At 41.1% G+C, this 25961-nt stretch overlaps 1 protein-coding gene across 1 annotated transcript in view; it reads left to right on the plus strand.

The window, feature by feature from the left end:
• PLXNA2 (plexin A2) overlaps positions 1 to 25961 on the plus strand; it is a 307602-nt gene that overhangs the window by 216465 nt on the left and 65176 nt on the right. Inside the window, exons 13-15 of the mRNA XM_075853680.1 lie at positions 1396 to 1547; positions 4450 to 4567; positions 8468 to 8604. Coding sequence (XP_075709795.1) covers positions 1396 to 1547; positions 4450 to 4567; positions 8468 to 8604 — 407 coding nt within the window. The remainder of the gene's footprint in view (positions 1 to 1395; positions 1548 to 4449; positions 4568 to 8467; positions 8605 to 25961) is intronic.

Genomic DNA, 25961 nt, shown 5'->3' on the forward strand with positions numbered 1-25961 from the left:
GTGTGCCACTATTTTTTCTACTATTTTTTTTTGTGTATGAGATTCATTTACACACTGTATTTGTCTGTTGCTATACATGGGGCATTTTATGTAGCAATATGCTACTGTTCTAGGGTTTTCTTTTTTAAATTTAAAGTGTACCTAACTCTTCAGAAGACTTTTCAGAGTAAGATGTCATATATGTGCACATGAGGAATAACATGATTTCTGGCCATTAAATTACTTCTATGCTGCATTTTTTTTAGCAGTTTTCTGCAGGCTCTATCTCTAATTCTGTTTTCTCTGAGCTAGTGGGTGGAGCCAAAGGGCTATCATGTCTACTATACACAGCACACATAAAGAAAATAAGAATCCTGCTCTCCTGACATTTCCTATCTATCACATATATTGAAGCCACAGCAGCATGGAGTACATTATACAGCAGTAAAGAGCAGTGCAGCTGAGAATCCTGCACTGGGGTGACTTATAAGACTTATCAGGAAGCTGCTGCAGCATCTGTCTGTGTCTTTTTCACTCTGCTTCTGCTCCCCCTCCCCTCTCCATAGACTTGTATAGGCAGCATATCTGTGTCTCTCTTTCTTTGCTCCCTCCTCCCGTCTTTTTATACTTGTATGGGCTTCATGCCTGTGTTTGTTTCCCTCTCTGGTCCCCCTCCCCTCCCTTTAGACTTGTATAGGCATCATCTCTGTGTCTCTTTCCCCCTTTGCTCTCTCCCCTTGCTACCCTCTCCCTCTCAATAGACTTGTATAGGCAGGCAGTAAAGATACACACCCCCACTTTCTGCACTCTGTCAATTTTCCTCTGTAACTAAGGGCCGATTTTGCTTGACAACAGGGGTAGGCAGCAGATTACTGGAAGGGGGACATCTAGTGGCAGTAACTTCCCACAGAATTTGTATGGATAAAACAACTTTATTTTAACAGTAAGTAAATTACAAAGTTGATCTATAACAGGTATACTCTTAGATTAGCATAAGTTGTTTGAAAAGTTAGTGTCCATTTAATTGCTTGGTCAGGTACTTAAAAAAAATACCATAATCTTGACCACAACTACAGATAATTTTTACAGAAGGCCTGTTATAAGATGACAAAAAAATGATTTCTAGGACCATGATAAGTTATGCACTCTCATTTAGAAGTTGATGATCATGTGACCTCTCTCTCTCTCTCTCTCTCTCACATTTCCTCGTGATGTCTTTTAAGATAGTTCTGTCATCCCTGTTTGCGTATTCCACAAAGTCCAATAATAAATATCTCCTTTTCATGAATTTATCCATATTTATTAGAGGCAGCATTGCAAAATACTATATTAAATACAGTATATTTGGAAACGTTTTTATATCCTTTCATGAAACAAATTAATTGCTAAAATTCAGCCTCCTTGCTTGTCTTCTAGATTCTCACAGTGTCTGGACCCCCAGAGGGAGGCACCCGCGTCACTATTCGGGGAGTGAACCTTGGACTAGATTTTTCTGAGATTGCCAACAATGTACTGGTGGCAGGAGTACAGTGCACACCTGTGGAGGAGGAATACATCATTGCTGAACAGTAAGACCTTTTGACCTAAATTTTCTCTTTAAAGAGGCTCTGTCACCACATTATAAGTGCCCTATCTCCTACATAAGGAGATCGGCGCTATAATGTAGGTCACAGCAGTGCTTTTTGTTTAGAAAAACAATCTATTTTTACCACTTTATGAGCGATTTTTAGCTTTATGCTAAAGAGTTTCTTAATGCCCATTAAGAAAATATCACAGAGACGATACAGAAGTGACAGGATTCTGAATACACAACACGTCCTGGCTGGAGGTAATGTATATTCATTGTCAGGACACTGCAGTAACGTTATAGTGTGTTTATGTGGCTGCACACAGCGATATAACTATATCGCTATCTGCAGTGTAAATGAACGGAGATAAGTGTATGACGCTGATTGGTCACTGATTGGTCAGCATGATACACTCCTCTGTACAACGCCCACTTGGTCTAAAGTAAAAACACACCCACTTGGGCATTAAGAAACTCATTAGCATAAATCTAAAATCGCTCATAAAGTGGTAAAAATCGTTTTTCTAAATAAAAAGCATTACTGTCAACCACATTATAGCGCCCATCTCCTTATGTAGGAGATAGGGCACTTATAATGTGGCGACAGAGCCTCTTTAAAACTAGCCTTTCCTGATGACACATTGTGCTTGTGACAACATTATTTGTAGACCAGGTCTAGTCTGGCTACCCATCCATTACTCCTGGATTTTAATTGGACCAAATAAGAGCAGGCAAAACTTTAGAGGATATAAACCTCTAATTTTTTCTTTGGGATACTATGCATACTTTAAAAAAAACACCTGCAAATTAAGGACCCTGCTGGTCCCCTCTATCCCCCCCCCCCCCCAAATAGCTGTATTGCCAAAAAATTAAAAAGTACTTACTTTGGAATTCAGTCCTGGATTTCTATCGCCATCTCCATTTCCCTGGCGACCAGCCCCTCTGGTGAATATGAGCCACAATGCTTCATCTCCATAAAAGTGCCAACATATTTGGATCAGTGCTTATGTAAAACAGCTAAATATAAATCACTAGAAAGTCTGTAGGACTCCTGAATTAATAACAATAAGAAACTCTTTTTTTTTTCTTTTACAAGAGTATCCCTTTAACTCCCATATTTTAATAAGCTGGGAGGACAGCATTTAATTGTTAAAGCCAGCCTAAGCTTTGCAAGGGTTATAATCGAAGTTTGCTTGTTTCCTTTGTTTTTGCAATTTTAGTTTATATTGTAAGAGAGTATTCAGAGAATCCTTTCTGAGCTCTGGCAATCAGATAATAGCAGGTAAAGCCAAGACCGGCAATAATTCACTTATTGCACAAGGAAAAATGTCAAAGAAAAATGGGAAGATAGGGCAGTAGGCGGAGGATGGAAAGCCTCTGAGATAAACATATGTGTTCCGTAATGGGTCCTCCAATCTATTTATAGGCTGTGTTATGATGTTTGTGATAGAAAATACATTTTTAGAAGTAGCTTTATAGAATGGGCTGCATTAATATTGAAATCAATGTCCACATTGTAGTTACATATACTGCATAGTCACAGATAACTTAATAATAATTATGATTATTATTAATTTTCTGTCTTAAGAGACTATTTGGTTCATGTGTAAGCGGTTAATGACGTTCTACGGAAAACACAAATTTCTGGTCCTTACTGTTGTGCTTTGTTTTGTAAGTTGCATTGGGCAAACAGGGAGGGAGGAATCGAAAAAACTCAATATAACATATGTTTGTACATTATTTAATTCACCCTTGGTGACAGATTCTCTTTAACCTCCCTAATGCCACTTTATCCCTCCAGCCATTTAATACATGAGGACCTACATGTTTTATATACTGTAGATAAGGGCTTATATCTGGATCAGAGGTGTAGAATACTAATGGCACAGAATGAAATGTTCTTGAAGTCTACTAGTAAATTGGTAGAAGAACCAGAACTGCGTAAGGGTTTTGTTGCGCTACACTCAATAATTCCTTACAACACACTGATTCTGAAGAAATATTCTGCAAATTCCTTTTGATTTGCCATTTGGATTGTCTCATTTTAACTCTTGAGTTTATAGCTGGATACATTTTGGAAAGATGAAAGCATTTCTTGTTTGCACCTGTCTCTGTACAGTGTGAAAAGTCTGCCTACCGCAGAGCACTCAGACATAGAAAAGAACAGCCGGACTAGGGTTTACAAGTGCAGATGTCAGGATGATGGAGTGCTCTCCCTTTTGTGTTAGGACACAATTGGGGATCACACAGCACTTTTTCTCATCTGTCATGGCTGGCAGAGCCTGACTCAGTCCATCTGGGTTTCGAAGCACCTCTAACTCTACGCTTGGAGAATGTTTCCCGTAGAGACTTAAGCTCTAAGTCTGCAGTTCTTTCAGTGGGGTTTTCCAGATGCACTGCAGTGTAAAATGACAGAAGGGTTAAGGTTTTGTGAGCTGCTGTTATTTTTATTGGTGTGAATCCAGGGGTGTCCATCTGGCAATCCGTGAGCTTAATGCAGATCTCTAGAGGGTTCTAATAGGAAAAGAGACAATCAGTTGGAGGGAAGCTGAAAAGGGTGATGGGAAATAGTGTGTGTGGGGGGGGGGGGAGTTGCATGCTAGAATAGGGGATACAGCGTAACCGTGAAAAGCCTGAAAGGAAGGTCATGAAAAATGGGAGTGGATGGCAAAGCCATATGGGTGCTATAACACAAAGACAAGGTATTAAAGAGTGAAGAGGCTAAAATAAAGAAAAAACATTCAGATTCCAAATAAATAAATGATAAGACTAAAAACAAGCAAAATGTATATTGATAAAAGCCATGATAGAGAAACCTGCATGACTATAAATGTTATGTATTGATGTCACATAAATGACTAAATTGTAGAAGTTTATATCAGTGCTGTATTATTCTTTTTTAGAATTGTATGTGAAATGGGTCCAGCGCCTCCTGCATCCAGTTCTGGTCCAGTGCTTCTCTGTATTGGCGAATGTAAACCAGAGTTCATGGCCCGATCTTTGCAGCAGTATAGCTTTGTGGTGAGTAGCAAACAGTATTCATATCATATCTATCTTTGTGTTCCGTGCCTTTATGAATGTGGTTGCTGTCGACAAACAGATTTCCCAGAGTTGTGGTATCTGTTCCAGACATAGTACATATAATAATTTCGAGACGATGTTGGTGGACAGACTTCGTGTCAATCGGTAATAGTTGTCGACTTTAATGTGACAATCTGAAATTCTTAGCTAATTTATTTGCTTAATAAAACGATTGAGAAACATACAACACGAATTGACATGATGTAAATGTAACTCGTATGCTAAATTACAATCAATAACATCGGTTTATATCTATCTACAGCAACATCTATAGGTGCAGTAGAATACTGCTAACTCCCAAATCCGATATATATATATATATATATATATATATATATATATGGTGCATAACCTTTCAATCAGATACTACTGAAAATGGTTTAGAAATGTGCTAACTATAGAATTATCAATGTTTGTATTATACTTCTGTTAGTAAATGTAGTATTAGGAATCCACAAGAGTATAGCAGTACCGAGAAAGAACAGGGATGAAACATTCATTTGTAGTGAGGGGCCATCATTTGATACAATTAAAGGGATCTGGGATGTTAACGTTTTGAGGATAATTCTTGCTATAAATGTCAGAAAGGGGCCGCACTGGCATTTTCACTGGGTTAGCCAATTTGTATTAGGTTATATTCTTCCCAGTGGTCCATTTCTGTTCTCACAGTTTGCCTGTAATCTACTTTGTTAGTGCGCAGCTAATAGCAATGATGGAAGCAGCAGCTCTCTTCTACAATCCGCCACACCTAGTCTTCTCTAGCAGCAAATTATAGGTTTGCTCAAGCTCATGATAAAATGTCACGTTTTTTCTGAAAAATCAATGCTAAGCTTTCTGCAGCTCAACTGCACAAGGCTCCCCTTAATCATGTAACAAGCCATAACTGTCACTGTGTGCTTTATGATGTCATTTAACCAAAGTAGCCTGGAAAGTACAGATAGGCAGAATGAGGGCCCTAAAAGGAGTTAATCCTATTAATGGCGACATTTAAGGGAGCCACCTCATAAAAAACACGCCATTCTTCTCCTTGCTAATTAATGACGTTTTATTATTATATTACCTGTATAATTCCTCTCACTCATGGTGACCTTGTTCAATCACCATTTCTGTGTCTCAGGTGACTGCCCGTCATATTCCTGCACTTCCAAAAAGTACCCTTTGCGAAATCCCAGTTTTATTTTATATTATATTAGTTGTCCTTAGCCGGCCACATTGTGTGTCATCAGATAGTTTTTTACACTAGAATAGAAGGATCTGCCTTCCACTGAGCGAAATGATAGCTGTCTATATCGATTGGCAGAATTGACTTCTAGTTTTCTGCCATCTCCCCTAGATTTTTTGCTTTGGTATCCATTTACAATCTGTCCAAAATGTGTACTTGTTATGCCTACGTTATGATGATTGACCTTCTGTATATATTGTACTTGCATTGTTCTTTTCAAATTGCTGCTATGAATCAATTTCCTCCCACAATACTCCTCAAATTCTCAGTAGACTTGAACATCATCCAAGTATCTAGTTTTAGTTGCTCTTAAAGTGGCTTACCAGTTCCTTAAAATGAGTGGCCTATAATTAGGATAAGCCATCAATATTAAACCAGTAGGGTTTTACCGCGGCCCCTCGATTGTTTACCAGGCACAGCTCCGTTCTCTTAGTAATTTTTTTCAATTACTATACTACTACAGTTCTATTTAAATTAAGTTTATTTATTGTACATTGAAAGTGATGTAGTATTGTAATATGCCTTATATCAATTCCCCAATGTTTTCAAGACACAGCTCGCTCTCAGTGAATGGAAACCTTTTTGAAGCTAATTATGCACTGCTAACACAAGTGTATGGTCCGTTACAATGTAACAAACCTTGCAGCTGGGTGATCAGGACAGGTTTTCCATGTTTAAAAAAAAAATAGTTGTACATTGATTAGGTTTTATTTACATACCAGTAAACCACTTTTAGTAAAATACCATTAATACAACATTTAACTTTTTAAAGAGGTGTCTAATTTAGATTCCCTATTAGGTCATGCTTAGTTTATAGAGGGGGTCCCCAGTTCAGAATTCTTATCTATTAGCCAGAGCAGAGAGTGTCTACAAAGTGTGTCTCTCGCTCTGGGGGACCTATCCTTCTTATTAGAACAGCCTATTGATTTTAGTTAGAACTGTGTAATACTTAATTTTCCCAGTGGTGGCGCTGCACAGAAATGTAACACTTGTTTGGTTTCCCCACAAGTTGAAGTTGATTGCTGGGGGTCTCAGCAGTGGAACGCTGGGTGATTAGCTAAGGGGACCCTTCTAACCAAAAAGGATTATGCAAAGCAGACAACACCTTTATGGTCATCGGAAACTCCCAAATACAAACTTCCTTGTAAAAATCCAGAAACTGGGATTTTTTATTTTTTTTTGTAATTCTGCACAATAAAATATAAATATAATAATAATACTAAAACTGCAGCAAATTATTGGCATCAAAGGATACACAAAGCAGTCACAATGACTATGTATTCTATTATTTATTCTATGATTTACTTGTACTTAATGCTAAGCTATCCTGTAGTAGTGTACAATGAATGCGCTGACACCCGTCCTTGTCCCCAGTGGGTCTCCCAGTCTGCATACACAGAAGGGTCGATCCATAGGAAGCCAATTAACCTACAATTAACTGACAAATACAGTATTTGTTTTTGTCAACATTTTCCAATAAAACTCTTCAGCTATTTTCTTTGGATTTGTGTGACCTTGACTACTGCACTATTGGCTTGTTTTACCCCTACAATAGGATTGTAACGTGATGTTATTGAATGTGGCTTTAGTGCAATAGAGAACATTTTATCTCCGTAAATCAGATGGCACATTGTGTATTGCAAAATAACATCTGGATAAAGGTCACATGGTCAAGGTCGTGAGGACGTGGAATTAAGGTTGCCCAGCTTCAAGCTTTAGCGGTGATACATAGTTACAAAACCCAATGCAACATATCAGGAGCATCTAAGCCGGGTATTCAGACATCCCACTCTCGCAGGATCATGTGTATCTGCCAACAACATAATGGATTCAACCGCTGCATACCTGGACCCACAAGACACAATCCCACTCATTATTTCTGATTTATGAGAACCTGAACCTTTCTGAGACCTCAGCGTATTGCTCCATCTCCCTCCTCAGCACCGAACAACATGACACCTTCCAGAGGCAGTATCTCCACGGCGCTCCAAATATCTTTCGATTTTCCCATCTACTTTTATCATTATTGCTTTGCATGAGAGACATAATACCCCTTATTCCAGCCATTCTGTTGTCTGCTCACCGCAGGTTACTGCTGTGGGCTAGAAGAAGTGTCTGCAGATAGAATCATTGAAAATACTGGAAACAATCCACATGTTGGGCTGCAAATAGCGGCATATTTTTATCAGCCGTTTATGAATCTGCCTATGCCCTTGGCTGTCATCTATTAAGTTGTCTGTTTATCTGTAACCTATTCTTATATTCTGCTTATGTATGGGCTCTATTTTCTTATTCTGTATGTTTCTGGCTTCAAGTCTTCTTTACTGTAAGAGATTTTTCTGCCGGGGTAGCAAACCGCATTAAAGCTTCTCCATATCATATAAATGAGCAATAAAAAGAATTGGTGCCTTTCACAATCTCTTGGCTCCTTTCCGTAGCACTTGGTGCAGAGGGCATTAAAGCTTGAAGAATACCTTGAATGCTATTTAAGGGCACTTCACGGACTCAAGCATAGTATTGTGTTTGTCATGATGTGTGTAGACACAAATGTTTATTGACACACACACAAACTAGAAAAATAGCTGAAAAATTAATTCCTTGATTTGTCTCCGTTCCAGAATCCAACTGTGTCTCACATTAGCCCATCTCGAGGTCCAGAATCTGGGGGGACTATGATAACTATCACTGGACACAATCTTGGAGCTGGAAGCACTGTTTCAATTCTTCTTGGCAACCAAACCTGTGAATTTTATGGGTAAGTGTTAATAAATCATTGCCTGAAAGCCAGGTTCACACATTCCACAGTAAAGCGGCAGAGATTTACACCAGTACCGCTCCTAACAAAAGCAAACAAAAATAACGTAAATAACAGTATAATATATTATGTTTTTTCTTAAAAAAAAGTAAATCTAGGAAATGTTCTTAGAACTGGTTCAACATGAACCACACATTAGTACCTTGTGAAAACCACAAGGGAGGTTACACAGTCAATAAAAAAAATAAAACACAACATAAATGCTACAAAAATGCAAGGATATTTTGCAGCATGTCGAAAAGCAAATAAAGTTCATAATCCTAATATGTGATCAGTATCTATCCTAATCACTTTAATGCCAAACTGCAGGGGAAAAACAAAGCAAAAACATAATATCTGAGCAAACCAAAAGGATAATCTGAAATGTCTGGCACAAAGCAATTTGTTTTAGAGCTATTAAAGGAGTATTCAAATCTTTATAATGTTATGGCAATCGGACCCCTAACTATTTGCCATCACTTTTAACTATAGAAAAACCTCTTCCCATTATGCTTATTGTGTCACAAAATATGCCCTCAAACAATAACAATCGGTTAATGCTTACAGGTAATTTAGGTCTTAATGATAATTCTTTATTTGGCTTCTACCAATAATAAAACATTTTTGTGAGTTTTGTCTTGAGTGTACGCTTTAGTGCAGCCTGAATTGCCTGAATTGTTGGTAAGGGTAAACTACTGTGGGCACACATCTGTGATTATAGAGTATGGAGGCATGTGACAACTCGGCTATACACAAGACTACCTAGATCTGGCTGACTAATAATGAATTACATGGAGTACTCTACTTTCATTTTCGTTTTTAAATTTAAAGGGGAAATCCAGTCAAATGATTTTTTCATATGTCAGATACACAAGAGAAGATCACATTGGTAAGGTCTGTAATCTCATACCTCCACTGATTTCCAGAAGAAAAGGTCTCTATCGAACGCTCAACCTATTGGCTCCTACTGCTAAATCTAACACAAAATTTCCATTGATTGAAACGGTCTTTTCGTTAGAATGTTGTGTCACATTTTCAGTTATAGTCATCTCGGATCAGTGCCTAAGGGATTTAAATGCTGTATAGTTTTTTGTTGTGATAAACAGGGGCAATGTGTGATCACAGACTTGACCTATGTGATGTTCTCTCATGTGTCTATGGCACATCAGGTGAATTTCCGCTTTAAAACGTATCTGACACTTGAAGGAGTCGTCTCACTTTTGTTAGAATAACCCTGATAAGCTCATCACAGGGTATCCTGCTGCTGGGACCCCCAGCCATGAGCAGTAATTTATGGGGAACCTGACTGCAAATGTTCATTTCCACCACTGGAAAAATTAAGCATACATAGTGTCCATTGAAATCAAAGGGCTGTCCGTGTCATACAAATATAAGTACATGCTGTGTACCCCAGAGCGAGATTGAGCTGTTCTTGGTTAGCGGTTCCTAACTCTGGCTAATAGAACCTGAACAGGGGACACTCCTCTACTTATCATTCTTTAATGCTACAGCCACTGTAGGGGAAATGTGTGGCCAAAATATGGGATCACAGGGGTTTCTGAAACTGGAGCCACTTTCATGGATCTCAATATAAGCTGGTTCTTCACCATTGGGTGGTAAAAATTGATTGATATTTATCAGCCATAATACATTGGCATTCTTTTTCCTTTGTGAGCATGTTGCTGCCCTCTTCTGGCTTGCATTATTGATATCAATTGTCTTATTGTCTATTTTCAACACGTATGATGAGTTAATCTGACCAGGACGAGGTTAATATCCCACCGTGTTCCTATTTCCAGGGTCTTCCTACATGCTTAGGTTCCTCTTATATATAGTAATTATACAGGGGATGCAATGTGCCAGAGGGAAGAATAGCATTTGATATGTGTGGCCGTGCATGCTGTGCTCACTTGCTCGCTTGTCCTATTTTGAGAACACTTACTCCAGTCAGTGTAGCTGGGGAGCTGATTAGATGAAGCATTTTATAACGAGATGGGGGCTAATTACCGCTTCCCATTCTTCAGCCTGCACACCGAGTTGTGGGTAGATTCTGCTTGACGGCATAATAATAGCACGGGAAGCTAATTAACTGATCACAGGGAAGGGGCAAGATCCTGCCAGCTGTAATGTATCGTTTTCGATTGGGCTGGCAGAAGGGAGAGTTGCCTGATGGACCGCTGTACTGTATATACACTTTGGAAAACTAGAGGGTGGTAAGGCAGTGAAGACTACTGTAGTGAAATAAAAAAAATACATTTAGTATTGAATAGTGAAAGAAGTAATGTCTAATTTAACCTTCACCCATAAGAGGGGTATATCACCCATATCTATTTACATATCTTATGTATCTATCATCTTCATATCTATCAATCATTCTCATATCTATCTATTATCTATTTATATCCTATTTTTCTATCTATATCCTATCTATCTATCTATCTATCTATCTATCTATCTATCTATCTATCTATCTATCTATCTATCTATCTATCTATCTATCTATCATCTATCTATCTATCTATCTATCTATCTATCTATCTATCTATCTATCTATCTATCTATCTCTCTATCTCATATCTATCTCTATCTATCTATCTATCTATCTATCTATCTATCTATCTATCTATCTATCTATCTATCTATCTATCTATCTATCTATCTATCTATCTAATATCTATCTATCTATCTATCTATCTATCTATCTATCTATCTATCTATCTATCTATCTATCTATCTATCTATCTATCTATCTATCTATCTCTCTCTATCTAATATCTATCTATCTATCTATCTATCTATCTATCTATCTATCTATCTATCTATCTATCTATCTATCTATCTATCTATCTATCTATCTATCTATCTATTATCTCCTATCTATCTATCTATCTATCTATCTATCTATCTATCTATCTATCTATCTATCTATCTATCTATCTATCTATCTATCTATCTATCTATTATCTCCTATCTATCTATCTATCTATCTATCTATCTATCTATCTATCTATCTATCTATCTATCTATCTATCTATCTATCTATCTATCTATCTATCTATCTCTCTCTATCTAATATCTATCTATCTATCTATCTATCTATCTATCTATCTATCTATCTATCTATCTATCTATCTATCTATCTATCTATCTATCTATCTATCTATCTATCTATCTATCTCTATCTAATATCTATCTCTCTAATATCTATCTATCTATCTATCTATCTATCTATCTATCTATCTATCTATCTATCTATCTATCTATCTATCTATCTATCTATCTATCTATCTATCTATCTAATATCTATCATCTATCTATTGACACGACTGTCACTTCTAGGCTGCAACCTTATAGAATATCTTGTGAAATCCTTGAGGCCTCATAATCAGGAGGGGAAATGCACCTCCTTGTGCTAAGTTCTGAGCTGCTATGTAATACAATTTAGCAGAAATGTTAGCTCAGTCCAATTAATTCTATTGTTTTTATTTAATAATTTCTTATAAAGTTGTAATGGCATTGTTCACATTGAAATCCCTTTACATGGATTGTGTGGGCGCATTCTTTAAAGAGTAACAGTCATAACACTAAGCAGAGGGAACGCAACAGTCTATTATATAAGGTGCATTACAATATATTACAATATCACATGGCTACAACCACGGGCTCAGAAGGTATTACTTTGACACAGGCTAATAAGATTCATCACAATGCAGATATATTCCAGGGTACACTGCAACATTCTAATGTGATATATGTACTTCCTGTGCCAGAAATCTATTAGTTTGTTATTGCCTCATCTTCATTTTAATGTTAATATCGCCAAGTAGATTAATTAATTTTGTAAGAGGGATATTCATTGTAACGCATATGCTGTTAGGGAGAACTCATACCCATATAATAGGATTTTTGTGCACTACTCTCATAAAAGCACAGCAGTTAAGTGTTCTTTGTGTCAGTTATCTGTTCCTGACTTGTTAAAGAAAATAGTCATTGTAGTGTTAGTATAGCCTGATCATGTGGCATGCCGAGGGTTTGCAGAAGTACTTTAATACAAATGTGAAACTATATAACGTCTCAAAAATGTTCTTACATATTTTCTTACATCTCTGTGTTGTGCTATTCCTCTGTTATTCCTCCTAGAAATGTATGCATAAATTGACAACTGGGTGTAACCATTCTCCTTGTCAAAGGGGCGTGTCCTCAATCAGTCTCACTCTGTCAGCACTGATTGGACAGTGTCAATCTGTAGGGACACACCTCTAACTTGTAACACCTTGTTGTCAATTTATTCATAAATTTTAAGAGGAATAACAGAGGGACAGTGCAATGTAGAAATCTGCAAAAGATGCTCCAGAATTGTTAGTTTATGGGAAATTCAACTTTGGCGGGGATGTCTCACAAAGTCAACCTCTGTCCATATTCCCTGTTAGGGCATTTGGACATCATAGAAGAGGTACCTTCACTTGGGAACCGTCTCTATGAACTAGATTGAAGAACCACTATCAAACAGTTTTAGCAGATTTGGGATGTTCCATGCATAGAAAGCTATTCCTTTTAATGGCCAGCATGTAATACTACATTTGCCCTGCAGCGGCCACTGCTGGGGAAATGTTATGCCAATGAGAACTTGGCTTCATTCTGCAAAGGAGTTATCTTCATGAGACAATCTCTTTAAGGCAAGGATCACACATACAGTTTTGATGCAGTTTTTGTTTTTTTGAGCCAAACATATGGGTGTACTCAAAAGAAAGGAGATACATCAGTCCTTTTTTTTATACCTTTCCTTCCTTTCGGATCCACTTCTGTCTATAGTAAAAAAAAATGGATCCAAAAACAGCATCAAAACTGTGTGTGATACAGGCTATAGCCTAGAAGAATGTGTTTGTTTTTATATCCCTGCACTTCAACAGACATAACCTATTTTTTCAAGTATGTGTAGGAGTCTTGCTGTTTTTGCCTTCAGTCACTAATTTGGGGTAAATGTAACTTAGCATTTAAATGACATCCCTTTTTATTTTTCACAAAAAATGTTATTGCACAAGCTTTTAGGGTATGTTCACACGAGGGCGTCCGTTACGGCTGAAATTACGGGGATGTTTCAGCCTGAAAACATCCCCGTAATTTCAGCCGTAACGGCATGTGCAGGCGCTTGAACGCCGCGTCCATTACGGCCGTAATTGGCGCTGCTATTCATTGGAGTCAATGAATAACGGCTCCAATTACGGCCAAAGAAGTGACAGATCACTTCTTTGACGCGGGCGTCTATTTACGCGCCGTCATTTGACAGTGGCGCGTAAATATACGCCTCGTGTGAACAGACAAACGTCTGCCCATTGCTTTCAATGGGCAGATGTTTGTCAGCGCTATTGAGGCGCTATTTTCGGGCGTAATTCGGGGCAAAAACGCCCGATTTACGTCCGTAAATAGGCCGTGTGAACATACCCTTAGGGTTACGAGGATACCTAGATATATATATTACATATAATCAAATAGTCAAATCCTCCAAAATACGAGACAGCACTTCTCAGTTAGTGAAAAAAGTGGATCTATTCACTGCATTCGGCGTTTCAGCCCTACTCCATGGGGCCTTCTTCAAACAAGAAGATGCATTCAGAAATGCCCCATGCAGTAGGGCTGAAACGTTGCATGTGGTGAATAAATCCACTTTTTTCACTAACTGGGGAGTGCTGTCTTGTATTTTGATTGACCCTGATTTCACGGATTCGAGAAACAGTGCTGCTTCTTTACCATATTATATATATATATATATATATATATATATATATATATATATATATATATATATATATATATATATATATATAATGTTTGCATGGGTTATCTACCGTTTTCCTTCTGATTATACTTTATCAGCTCATGCATGCGTCTTATGGCTCTTTGCATAATTTGTCAATTTAAAAGCAATCCTGAGAGATCATGAAAACCTTTCCCAAAGCTTTTTTTTAAAAACTGTGTATACGGAGCCTAATTGTGCATGATGATTCAATGACAGCCCATAAACTATAAAAACCAGCAGATGTGTATAGCATAGCAGTCGGTATATATACAGTACTGTGCAAAAGTTTTAGGCAGCTGTGGAAGAATGCAGCAAGCTAAAAATGCTTTCAAATATATGAGTGTTAATAGTTTTTTTTTTAGCAATTATTAAAAAGAAAGTGAATGAACAGAAGAGAAATCTAAATCAAATCAATATTTGGTGTGACCATACTTTGACTTCAAAACAGCATCAACTTTTCTAGGTACACTTTCACAGTCGTGGATTTTGAAGGATTATAGTCAGGTGTATGATTAACCAATTATACCAAACAGGTTATAATAATCATCATTTTCATATATACAGGGTGGGCCATTTATATGGATACACCTAAATAAAATGGGAATGGTTGGTGATATTAACTTCCTGTTTGTGGCACATTAGTATATGGGAGGGGGGAAACTTTTCATGCTGGGTGTTGACCATGGTGGCCATTTTGAAGTCAGCCATTTTGTATCCAACTTTCGTTTTTTCAATGGGAAGAGGGTCATGTGACACATCAAACTTATCGAGAATTTCACAAGAAAAACAATGGTGTGCTTGGTTTTAACGTTACTTTATTCTTTCATGAGTTATTTACAAGTTTCTGACCACTTATAAAATGTGTTCAAAGTGCTGCCCATTGTGTTGGATTGTCAATGCAACCCTCTTCTCCCACTCTTCACACACTGATAGCAACACCGCAGAAGAAATGCTAGCACAGGCTTCCAGTATTCGTAGTTTCAGTTGCTGCACATCTCGTATCTTCACAGCATAGACAATTGCCTTCAGATGACACCAAAGATAAAAGTCTAAGGGGGTCAGATCGGGAGACCTTGGGGGCCATTCAACTGGCCCACGACGACCAATCCACTTTCCAGGAAACTGTTCATCTAGGAATGCTCGGACCTGACACCCATAATGACATAAATAACACATGAAAGAATAAAGTAACGTTAAAACCAAGCACACCATTGTTTTTCTTGTGAAATTCTCGATAAGTTTGATGTGTCACATGACCCTCTTCCCATTGAAAAAACTAAAGTTGGATACAAAATGGCCGACTTCAAAATGGCCGCCATGGTCAACACCCAGCTTGAAAAGTTTCCCCCCTCCCATATACTAATGTGCCACAAACAGGAAGTTAATATCACCAACCATTCCCATTTTATTTAGGTGTATCCATATAAATGGCCCACCCTGTACATTGAAACAAAGTCATTAAAGAGGCTCTGTCACCAGATTTTGCAGCCCCTATCTGCTATTGCAGCAGATAGGCGCTGCAATGTAGATTACAGTAACGTTTTTATTTTTAAAAAACGAGCATTTTTGGCCAAGTTATGACCATTTTTGTATTTATGCAAATGAGGCTTGCAAAAGTCCAAGTGGGTGTGTTTAAAAGTAAAAGTCCAAGTGGGCGTGTATTATGTGCGTACATCGTTGCGTTTTTAATACTTTTACTAGCTGGCCGTTCTGATGAGAAGTATCATCCACTTCTCTTCAGAACGCCCAGCTTCTGGCAGTGCAGACACAGCGTGTTCTCGAGAGATCACGCTGTGTCGTCACTCACAGGTCCTGCATCGTGTCTGACGAGCGGGGACACATCGGCACCAGAGGCTACAGATGATTCTGCAGCAGCATCAGCGTTTGCAGGTAAGTAGCTACATCGACTTACCTGCTAACGCCGATGCTGCTGCAGAATCAACTGAAGCTTCTGGTGCCGATGTGTCCGACACGATGCAGGACCTGTGAGTGACGTCACAGATCTGCACTGCCAGAAGCTGGGCGTTCTGAAGAGAAGTGGATGATACTTCTCATCAGAACGGCCAGCTAGTAAAAGTATTAAAAACGCCCCGTTGTACGCACATAATACACGCCCACTTGGACTTTTACTTTTAAACACACCCACTTGGACTTTTGCAAGCCTCATTTGCATAAATACAAAAATGGTCATAACTTGGCCAAAAATGCTCGTTTTTTAAAAATAAAAACGTTACTGTAATCTACATTGCAGCGCCTATCTGCTGCAATAGCAGATAGGGGCTGCAAAAATCTGGTGACAGAGCCTCTTTAACTGTAACAGAAACAGCTGTGTAGGAGGCTTGCAACTCGGTGAGAAACAGCCAAACTCTGCTACGAAGGTGAGACTGTGGGAGATAGTTTCATGTCACAGGTTTACCATGGCAAGACTGAACACAGCGACCAGATACTAGTTATACTGCACCAGCAAACTCTCTCCCAGGCAAAGATTTCAAAGCAGACTGGAGTTTCAAGATGTGCTGTTTAAGTTTTTTTTTTAAGAAGCACAACAAACAGGTAACGTTGAGGCCCTAAGACGCAGTGGTCGACCAAGGCAACTTAGTGCAGCAGATCAAAAACACATCATGCTTACTTCCCTTCTAAATCGGAAGATGTTCAGCAGTGGCATCAGATCAGAACTGGCAGAAACCGGGGGGACACCACCTACTGTTCAGAGAAGTCTGACCAGAAATGGTCTTCATGGAAGAATTGCAGCTAAAAAGCCATATCGTTGACGTATAAACAAGGTCAAGCGACTCAACTATGCACAAAACACAGGAACTGGGGTGCAGAAAAATGTGCTCTGGATGGATGAGTCAAAATATGAAATATTTGGCTGTAACAGAAGACAGTTTGTTCACCAAAGGGCTGGAGAACAGTACAATAATGAGTGTCTGCAGGCAACAGTGAAGGATGGTGGAGGTTCCCTGCAAGTTTGGGGCTGCATTTCAGCAAATGGAGTTGTGGATTTGTTCAGGATTAATGGTGTCCTCAATCCTGAGAAATACAGGCAGATACTTAGCCATCATAATACCATCAGGGAGGTGTCTGATTGGCTCCAACTTTATTCTGCAGCAGGACAACGAAGTCAAACATACAGCCAATGTCATTACAAACTATCTTCAGCATAAATAAGAACAAGGAGCCCTCACAGAGCCCTGATCTGAACATTATCGAGTCTGTCTGGGATTACATGAAGAGACAGACAGATTTGAGGAAGCCTACATCCACAGAAGATCTGTGGTTACTTCTCCAGGATGTTTGGAACAACCTCCCTGCCGAGTTCTTTTAAAAACTGTGTGCAGGTGTACCTAGAAGAATTTATGCTGTTTTTAAGGCAAAGGGTGGTCACACCAAATATTAATTTGATTTCAATTTCTCTTCTGTTCATTCACTTTGCATATTGTTAATTGATAAAAAAAAAATTAACATTTCTTTTTTTTAAAGCATTCTTACTTTGCAGCATTTTTCTACAACTGCCTAAAACTTTTTCACAGTAATGTATATACAGTGGATATAAAAAGTCTACACACCCCTGTTAAAATGCCGGGATTTTGTCATGTTATAAAATCAGTCCAAAATGACTCATTTCAAAACGTTTTCCACCTTTAATGTCATCTATAATCTGTACAATTGTATTGAAAAACAAACTGAAATCTTTTAGGGTGGAAAAATAAAAATAAAGAACAAAAATAATGTGGTTGCATAAATCTGCACACACTTAAACTAATACTTAGTTGAATTACGCTTTGACTATGACAGCATTCAGTCTTTTTGGGTAGAAGACTCTCAGCATGGCACATCTTGACTTGGCAATTGTTGCCCACTCTTCCTTGCAAAAGCGCTCCAAATCTGTCAGATTGCGAGGGCATCTCTTGTGTACAGCCCTCTTCAGGTCACCCCACAGATTTTCAATGGGATTCAGGTCTGGGCTCTGGCTGGGCCATTCCAAAACTTTGATCTTCTTCTGGTGAAGCCATTCTTTTGTTGATTTGGAGGTATGCTTTGGGTCGTTGTCGAGCTGAAAGGTGAAATTCCTCTTCATCTTCAGCTTTTTAGAAGAGGCCTGCAGGTTTTGTGCCAATATTGACTGATATTTGGAACTTTTCATAATTCCCTCCACCTTGACTAATGCCCCTGTTCCAGCTCCAGAAAAAAAGGCCCCAAAGCATAATGCTGCCTTCACCATGCTTCACTGTGGGTATGGTGTTCTTTTGGTGATGTGCAGTGTTGACTTTGCACCAAACAAACCTTTTGGAATTATGGCCTAACAGTTCAACCTTGGTCTCATCAGACCATAACACGCTTTCCCACATGCTTTTGGCAGACTTGATGTAGGTCTTTGCAAAACAGAGCCGGGCTTGGACATTTTTCTTTGTTAGAAAAGGCTTCTGTCTTGCCACCCTAGCCCACAGCCCAGACATATGATGAATACAGGAGGTTGACACATGCACTACACAACCTGTACCTGCCAGAAAGTCCTGCAGCTCCTTTAGTGTTGCTGTAGGCCTCTTGGTTGCCTCCCGGACTAATTTTCGTCTTGTCTTTTCATCACGTTTTGAGGGATGTCTAGTTCATGGTAATGTCATTGTTGTGCCAAATGTAATCCACTTATTGATGACCGTCTTCACTGTGTTCCATGTTATATCTAATGCCTTGGAAATTCTTTGGTACCCTTCTCCTGACTGATGCCTTTCAACAATCAGATCCCTTTGATGTGTTGTAGGCTCTTTATGGACCATGGCTTTTTCTGTCACATGCAACAAAGAAAATGTCAGGAAAATCCTAATAGAACAGCTGAACTTTATATGAGGTTACTCAGAATCACTTTAAATAATGGCAGCTGTGTACTGATTACTATTTAACATGAGTTTAAATGTGATTGGCTAATTCTGAACACAACCACATCCCCAATTATAAAAGGGTGTTCACACTTATGCAACCACATTATTGTAGTTTTGCTATTTTTATTTTTCCCCTCTAAATGATTTCAGTTTATTTTTCTATGGAACTGTACAGATTATTGGTCACATTAAAGGTGGAAAAAGTTCTGAAATAATTAATCTTGGACTGATTTTTTGACATGACAAAAACCTGGCATTTTAACAGGGGTGTGTAGATTTTTTATATACGCTGTATATGCATATTCATATACATATACATCGCCTGTCCACTATGGGTGAATAAAATGTAATATTTGGATTAGTTCCCACCTATAGAGGACGCCTTGTCGTGGCAGGTGGGCACACACAATTTGATCAAAATGTGCGTATGCATACTTTTTTGTATTTAGCGGCTTAGGTGACATTGGTGTTCGCATTTTCTTGTGTGCTGTGTATATGTATATACACAGCACACAAGAAAATGCGAACACCAATATATATACACTTCAGTCACATAATTTCTATGTAGATGGTCCAGTAAACATTCATTTCAGGATCAGTACAATGTTTACTGATAGAGATCACAGAAAGCCTGGTAACATTTTGCATATATTCTACAAAGGTTGTGTCATGTATTACATATCAATTCGAAGGCATCTTCCTGAAGAATAAAAAAGCAGCTTTCTATTGAAAAAAAATAAATAAAATGACTTGCAGAATATGTGACATTTCGACGCATGAGCCAAGATAATGTAGCGCTAGATATTTTGCTGGGACCTGCACTATATTGGGTACAGAGGCAGCACAATGTATAAAGCACATAATTGTGATTCAGCCTCTCTCTGCATTCTACCCTGTAACGTTTATTTTATTGCTTGGTGAGCAAATGCTTGATTCTACCAATCTGTCAGAGTTCATTAAATAGTGCCCTAAACACACTGCGGCCAATAGGTCACTCTTAGATTCCTTTATATTTTCTGTATTATACTGCCTAAAATAAAGCGCTCTGTGCAAGTGTGACACTCACATAGGAATCAACAATAGCGGAGGGAGATGAAACAAAAATGAGGAAGGGGAAGGGGAGTTTACAATGGCTCAATAAATATATTTAGGAAGACTAGCTAAGGAGTCTTTCACATAACCACAGTGTATTTCACAACACCATGTACTCTATGGTGCTGCTACATATAATATATTTGAAAAAGGGACAATATTAAACTTATGATAATATACTAATATTATTAATATGCTGTTTTCTGGGGTAGAACGGAATGTTGTACTTCCTGCATGTTCATGACCTGCCTAAGTAGAGTCGTGTGTTAGTGCACCTTCCCTTATCCCTACCAATCCCTTCACCCCCACCTTTAGGAAAAGACACGTGACACCGAGGTTGGATGTGAAATGGCCACAGCAGCCGTTTTATTAATTTCACAGTTTTAAAACCAAATTAAATCCGAAACATTCGGATAACTAATTAGGAATCCACCAGAGAATTCCTCCTAATAATTCACATGACCCAACATGGGTCAGAATCATAAATAACAATTTAACGTTAACATTAGACCGAGCAGGGGCAGTCCTTGAAGCCATTTTAGATATTCCTTTTTTACACACCTCGAGTTAGCCATCTGCAAACCACCAATTACCTCCAGCCGTAAACCAGCTCGGAGGCACCACTGACCTCTGCAGATGGCTCCAACCACCAGAAGTCCACTTCAAGGGGATAACACCCGATGAAGCCTTCAAGTGCTATACCGACCACTAGAAGTCCACTTCAAAGGGATAACACCCGATGAAGCCTTCGAGTGATATACCTTCCACCAGAAGACCACTTCAAAGGGATAACACCCGATGAAGTCTTCAACCATGTACCTTTTTTGGGGGACGCATACCCCCGATGCGACCCCCCCACCAATTTTGTACTGACTGGCCTCAAGGACTCCCCCCGCCAGCTGCCATGACACCAGGACCTACTCCGAATGAAAAGAAAAAAAAAAAAAACATGTTAAATAAGCACACAATAAAATTGCCACACTCATAAACAGAATTAATAAAGACCACAAGGGATAACACCAAATGGGAGGGAGGGTGGGAGCTTACTTGTGTGAGTGTTACTTCTCCCGCTGCTTCCGGCTCACTGCCGAAAAACAGCGGGAAGCTCCGTAACGGCCCCCTAACTCCTCCCTGTCCCTCCTCCACCTCTAACTTTTCCTACGAAGTTAACCCTTTCCCTCCTAGGGCTGTCATGGAGGCTTCCCTCCTAAGCCCTGCAGGCTGCGTCCAGCCTCGTCTTGACCTGCCTAAGTAGAGTCGTGTGTTAGTGCACCTTCCCTTATCCCTACCAATCCCTTCACCCCCACCTTTAGGAAAAGACACGTGACACCGAGGTTGGATGTGAAATGGCCACAGCAGCCGTTTTATTAATTTCACAGTTTTAAAACCAAATTAAATCCGAAACATTCGGATAACTAATTAGGAATCCACCAGAGAATTCCTCCTAATAATTCACATGACCCAACATGGGTCAGAATCATAAATAACAATTTAACGTTAACATTAGACCGAGCAGGGGCAGTCCTTGAAGCCATTTTAGATATTCCTTTTTTACACACCTCGAGTTAGCCATCTGCAAACCACCAATTACCTCCAGCCGTAAACCAGCTCGGAGGCACCACTGACCTCTGCAGATGGCTCCAACCACCAGAAGTCCACTTCAAGGGGATAACACCCGATGAAGCCTTCAAGTGCTATACCGACCACTAGAAGTCCACTTCAAAGGGATAACACCCGATGAAGCCTTCGAGTGATATACCTTCCACCAGAAGACCACTTCAAAGGGATAACACCCGATGAAGTCTTCAACCATGTACCTTTTTTGGGGGACGCATACCCCCGATGCGACCCCCCCACCAATTTTGTACTGACTGGCCTCAAGGACTCCCCCCGCCACAGCGAAACAGGCCTTGACCACCTTAAGCCTGTGAGTTCCGCCACACCACCACCGCCCTTTCAATTCCTTCTGCTATTGCCAAGCTCCACAGATCAATCCCAACCTCGGTCAAATGAACCCCATCGCTCCTCCAGTAGTTCCCCACTCCTGACTCCAAGTCCCTGTGCCGAACACAAATGCCCCCGTTTTTGGCTACAAATCGGGACACCGCGCGATTAACCTTAATGCGAGCCTTATTGACTCTTTCCACTGACCTAGCCAGCCGCCAATGTTTTCTTGGGACAATGTCCGACCACACAATTACCAACCTGGGATAAGAAACCCACAAACACAACATATCGTGTTTAATATCCCGCACCAACTCACGAAAAGGGCGGACACCCAAATCGTTCCCACCCACGTGCAAGACCAAGATCTCCGGGACCCTATCAAGCCGGGCATATGTCTGGAATTCCGCTAACACCCTACTCCACGACATACCTCTAAATCCCAGCCAATGCAAAACCGCATCCTGTCGCGGAATGCGCAACTGGCGACCGTCCGGGCGGACGTCCGCCCTCAAAGCCCCCCAATGCACGTAAGAGTGGCCCAGCAACCACACCAAACACGGAGGCGGATCTGAAACGGAAAAGCAAGTTAAATACCACCACACAAAACATTCTTATAAGTGCAAACGGCAAAACTCATAACAGATGGGGGCGGACATAAGACCTAAATCTGTTGGACTCCCAACGACCGATGCGCCGCACCCCCTCATCATCCAACCCCCAGCGCCCTGCTTCCGTTGCTGCGCCAATCCTGAAGGAATGAGATGAGTACGCGTCCGCCGCAACACCGACCGCCGCCAAGCATTTTTTGAATACAGCTCTAAATTGAAATCTAGACAAAAATAACCCGTCCTCGTGACATAGCAATGGCAACTCCGGAGACCCCACTTGTGGCTTAAAACCCTGCCTGCACGCCACCGGGCACATAGCCGAACCCGGGAGAGCGAACAACACTATCAGCTTCCCCTTTCCTAATTGGTCAGTCTTTGACCGACGCAACCATACCTCCAACCGATCTGTATATAGGCTCACGTCTCTCAGTCTCAACCCCCCAGCTTGCTTGGTACTCGGCGAAACCAACTCGCCGATTCTAAATGCCCCAAAGAACGCCAAAGAAAAAGCTAACCGAAACAACCTCATCTCGGCCGAAGAACGACAGACCGATGCTAATGATCCGCCCAAAGAGCTCAGCAGAGAAAACGACACAGGCCTTCTACGATCCGCCTCGACCCTACCTCGGCGCAAACCCTTCAAAGCCTGCCCCACTAAGAATTCCTTAGACACATCCCTAAAGCCCCGTAACTTGAAACCAAACGCCACCGCCGACATGAAGCGGTTAACCTTTGCCAATGAAAACCCCGCCTCCCAGGCGTCCCCTAACCAGTACAAAAGTGCCACCAACCTGTCTCTATCCGTGTTGACATCACCCAACTCTCTTACCCACTCCTCCCACTGCCTCCAGCAAGCAGAATAAGCACTCCACGTTGAGCGCGCCAAAGACCTTTTCACCAATCGTTCTACGGGACCGAGACCAGATCCCAAAGATGTTCCGGGCAGACCAAACCGAGACGTTCCGCTCCCGGTGCCAATTGCCGAAACCGGTCCCACTGCGAGCGAGAAAGAGCATCAGCGATACAATTCCGTACCCCCGGCACGTGCACCGCCACCACCCACGCGTTCAATGACAAGCACACCAACACTAAATGTCGCAACAACTGAATTACCGGAGGAGAGGACGCCGTGATGTTGTTAATGGCCAGCACCACCCCCATGTTGTCGCAGTAAAAACGAACCTTCTTATCCCTGAGCCTGTCCCCCCAGATGGTCGCCGCAACCACGATGGGGAACAGCTCGAGCAGGGCCAGATTCCGCGTGAGTCCACTGGACACCCAGCTAGCCGGCCATTGACCCGCGCACCACGGACCCCCCCCATAAGCTCCAAAACCGCCCGCTCCAGCTGCATCCGTAAAAATATTCAAATCACTCGTATCCTGCGCTGGAGCCATCCATAGCGACCGACCGTTATACTGGCCCAAGAAGTCATCCCATACCTGCAAATCAGCCCGATGCTCCTCCTTGAGCCGTACGAAGTGATGTGCCGCACGCACTCCCGCCGTAGCCGCCGCCAACCGTCTACCGAACACCCTCCCCATTGGCATAATCCGGCAGGCGAAATTCAACTTCCCCAGCAACGACTGAATCTCCCGCAGCGTAATTTTTTTTAACTTGCAAGCCCGACGTACCTCCTGACTCAAAGCCCCCAACTTATCCATCGGAAGACGACACTCCATAGCCACCGAATCTATCTCAATTCCCAAAAAACAAATCGTCGTTACCGGGCCCTCAGTCTTTTCTGGCGCCAAAGGGATCCCAAAATCCCTCGCAACCTTCTGCAGTGCGTGAAGCAGATTACCGCAAACGGGCAAACCCCCCGGGCCGACGCACAAGAAATCGTCTAAGTAATGTATCAACGAATCGACCCCGGCTACACCCTTCGTCACCCACTCCACGAAGCTACTAAAAGCCTCGAAGTACGCGCAAGAAAGGGAACACCCCATCGGAAGGCACCGATCCACGTAAAAAGCCCCATTCCAAAAACAACCCAACAGCCGTTGGCTTTCTGGATGAACTGGCAACAACCTGAACGCCGCCTCGATGTCGGTTTTTGCGAGCAGCGCGCCTGGACCCGCAGCACGAACTAACCCCACCGCTTTATCGAATGAGGTATACACTACGGAGCACAACTCATGATCAATCCCGTCATTTACCGACAAACCCTTGGGAAACGATAAGTGCTGAATCAACCGGAATTTTTGGGGCTCGCGCTTTGGAACAATACCCAATGGGGACACGACTAAATCCTTTATTGGCGGATCAATAAAAGGCCCCGCCATGCGGCCTAACGAAACTTCTTTAAACAACTTTTTTGACACGACCTCAGCATGCAAGTAGGCCGATTTAAGGTTCCTCCGCGTAACCGGGACCTCATAAGGAGGCGGAGGAATAATAAAACCAACACTAAACCCTTCGTAAAGCAACTTCGCCGCAGCCCTATCCGGATACTCATTTAGATAGGGGGCCATCCTTTCCACCCTCACCGGTGACAACCCCTTGACCAGCCGAGGAGGACTGGTTCCCTGACCTCTTTTTTCGCATACATTTTGCCGCCCCATGGGATGCACCATTACACTCCGAACACACGTGCTTGAACTTGCACGTGGCCCCAAACTTACACTGGCCATCGTTGAATTGCCAGCAGAATCCCAACTTTGCCCCACCGCCCTGTCCGACCTGACTGGACTGGCCCCCTTGGCCAACGCTCCCGGGAAAGGGCTGCCTAACCGGAGCCGTGACCCTTAACCAGAGAGCAATATCCTTCTGGTCCCACTGAATCGCCGGCCGAACCGCTTTTCGCTGACGGAATTGCTCATCGTATCTGAGCCAAGCCTGCCCCCCGTACACCCGATGAGCCTCCCCAATGGCGTCAAAATAACAAAACAACGCCGAACAATTTTCCGGCGCCTTTTCTCCTATTACACTGGCTAAGATGGCGAACGCCTGCGACCAATTAACGAACGTCTGCGGGATAAGCCTATACCGCCGAC

The sequence above is a fragment of the Rhinoderma darwinii genome, chromosome 2 (assembly GCF_050947455.1).
Source record: "Rhinoderma darwinii isolate aRhiDar2 chromosome 2, aRhiDar2.hap1, whole genome shotgun sequence".
Classification (NCBI taxonomy): domain Eukaryota; kingdom Metazoa; phylum Chordata; class Amphibia; order Anura; family Rhinodermatidae; genus Rhinoderma; species Rhinoderma darwinii.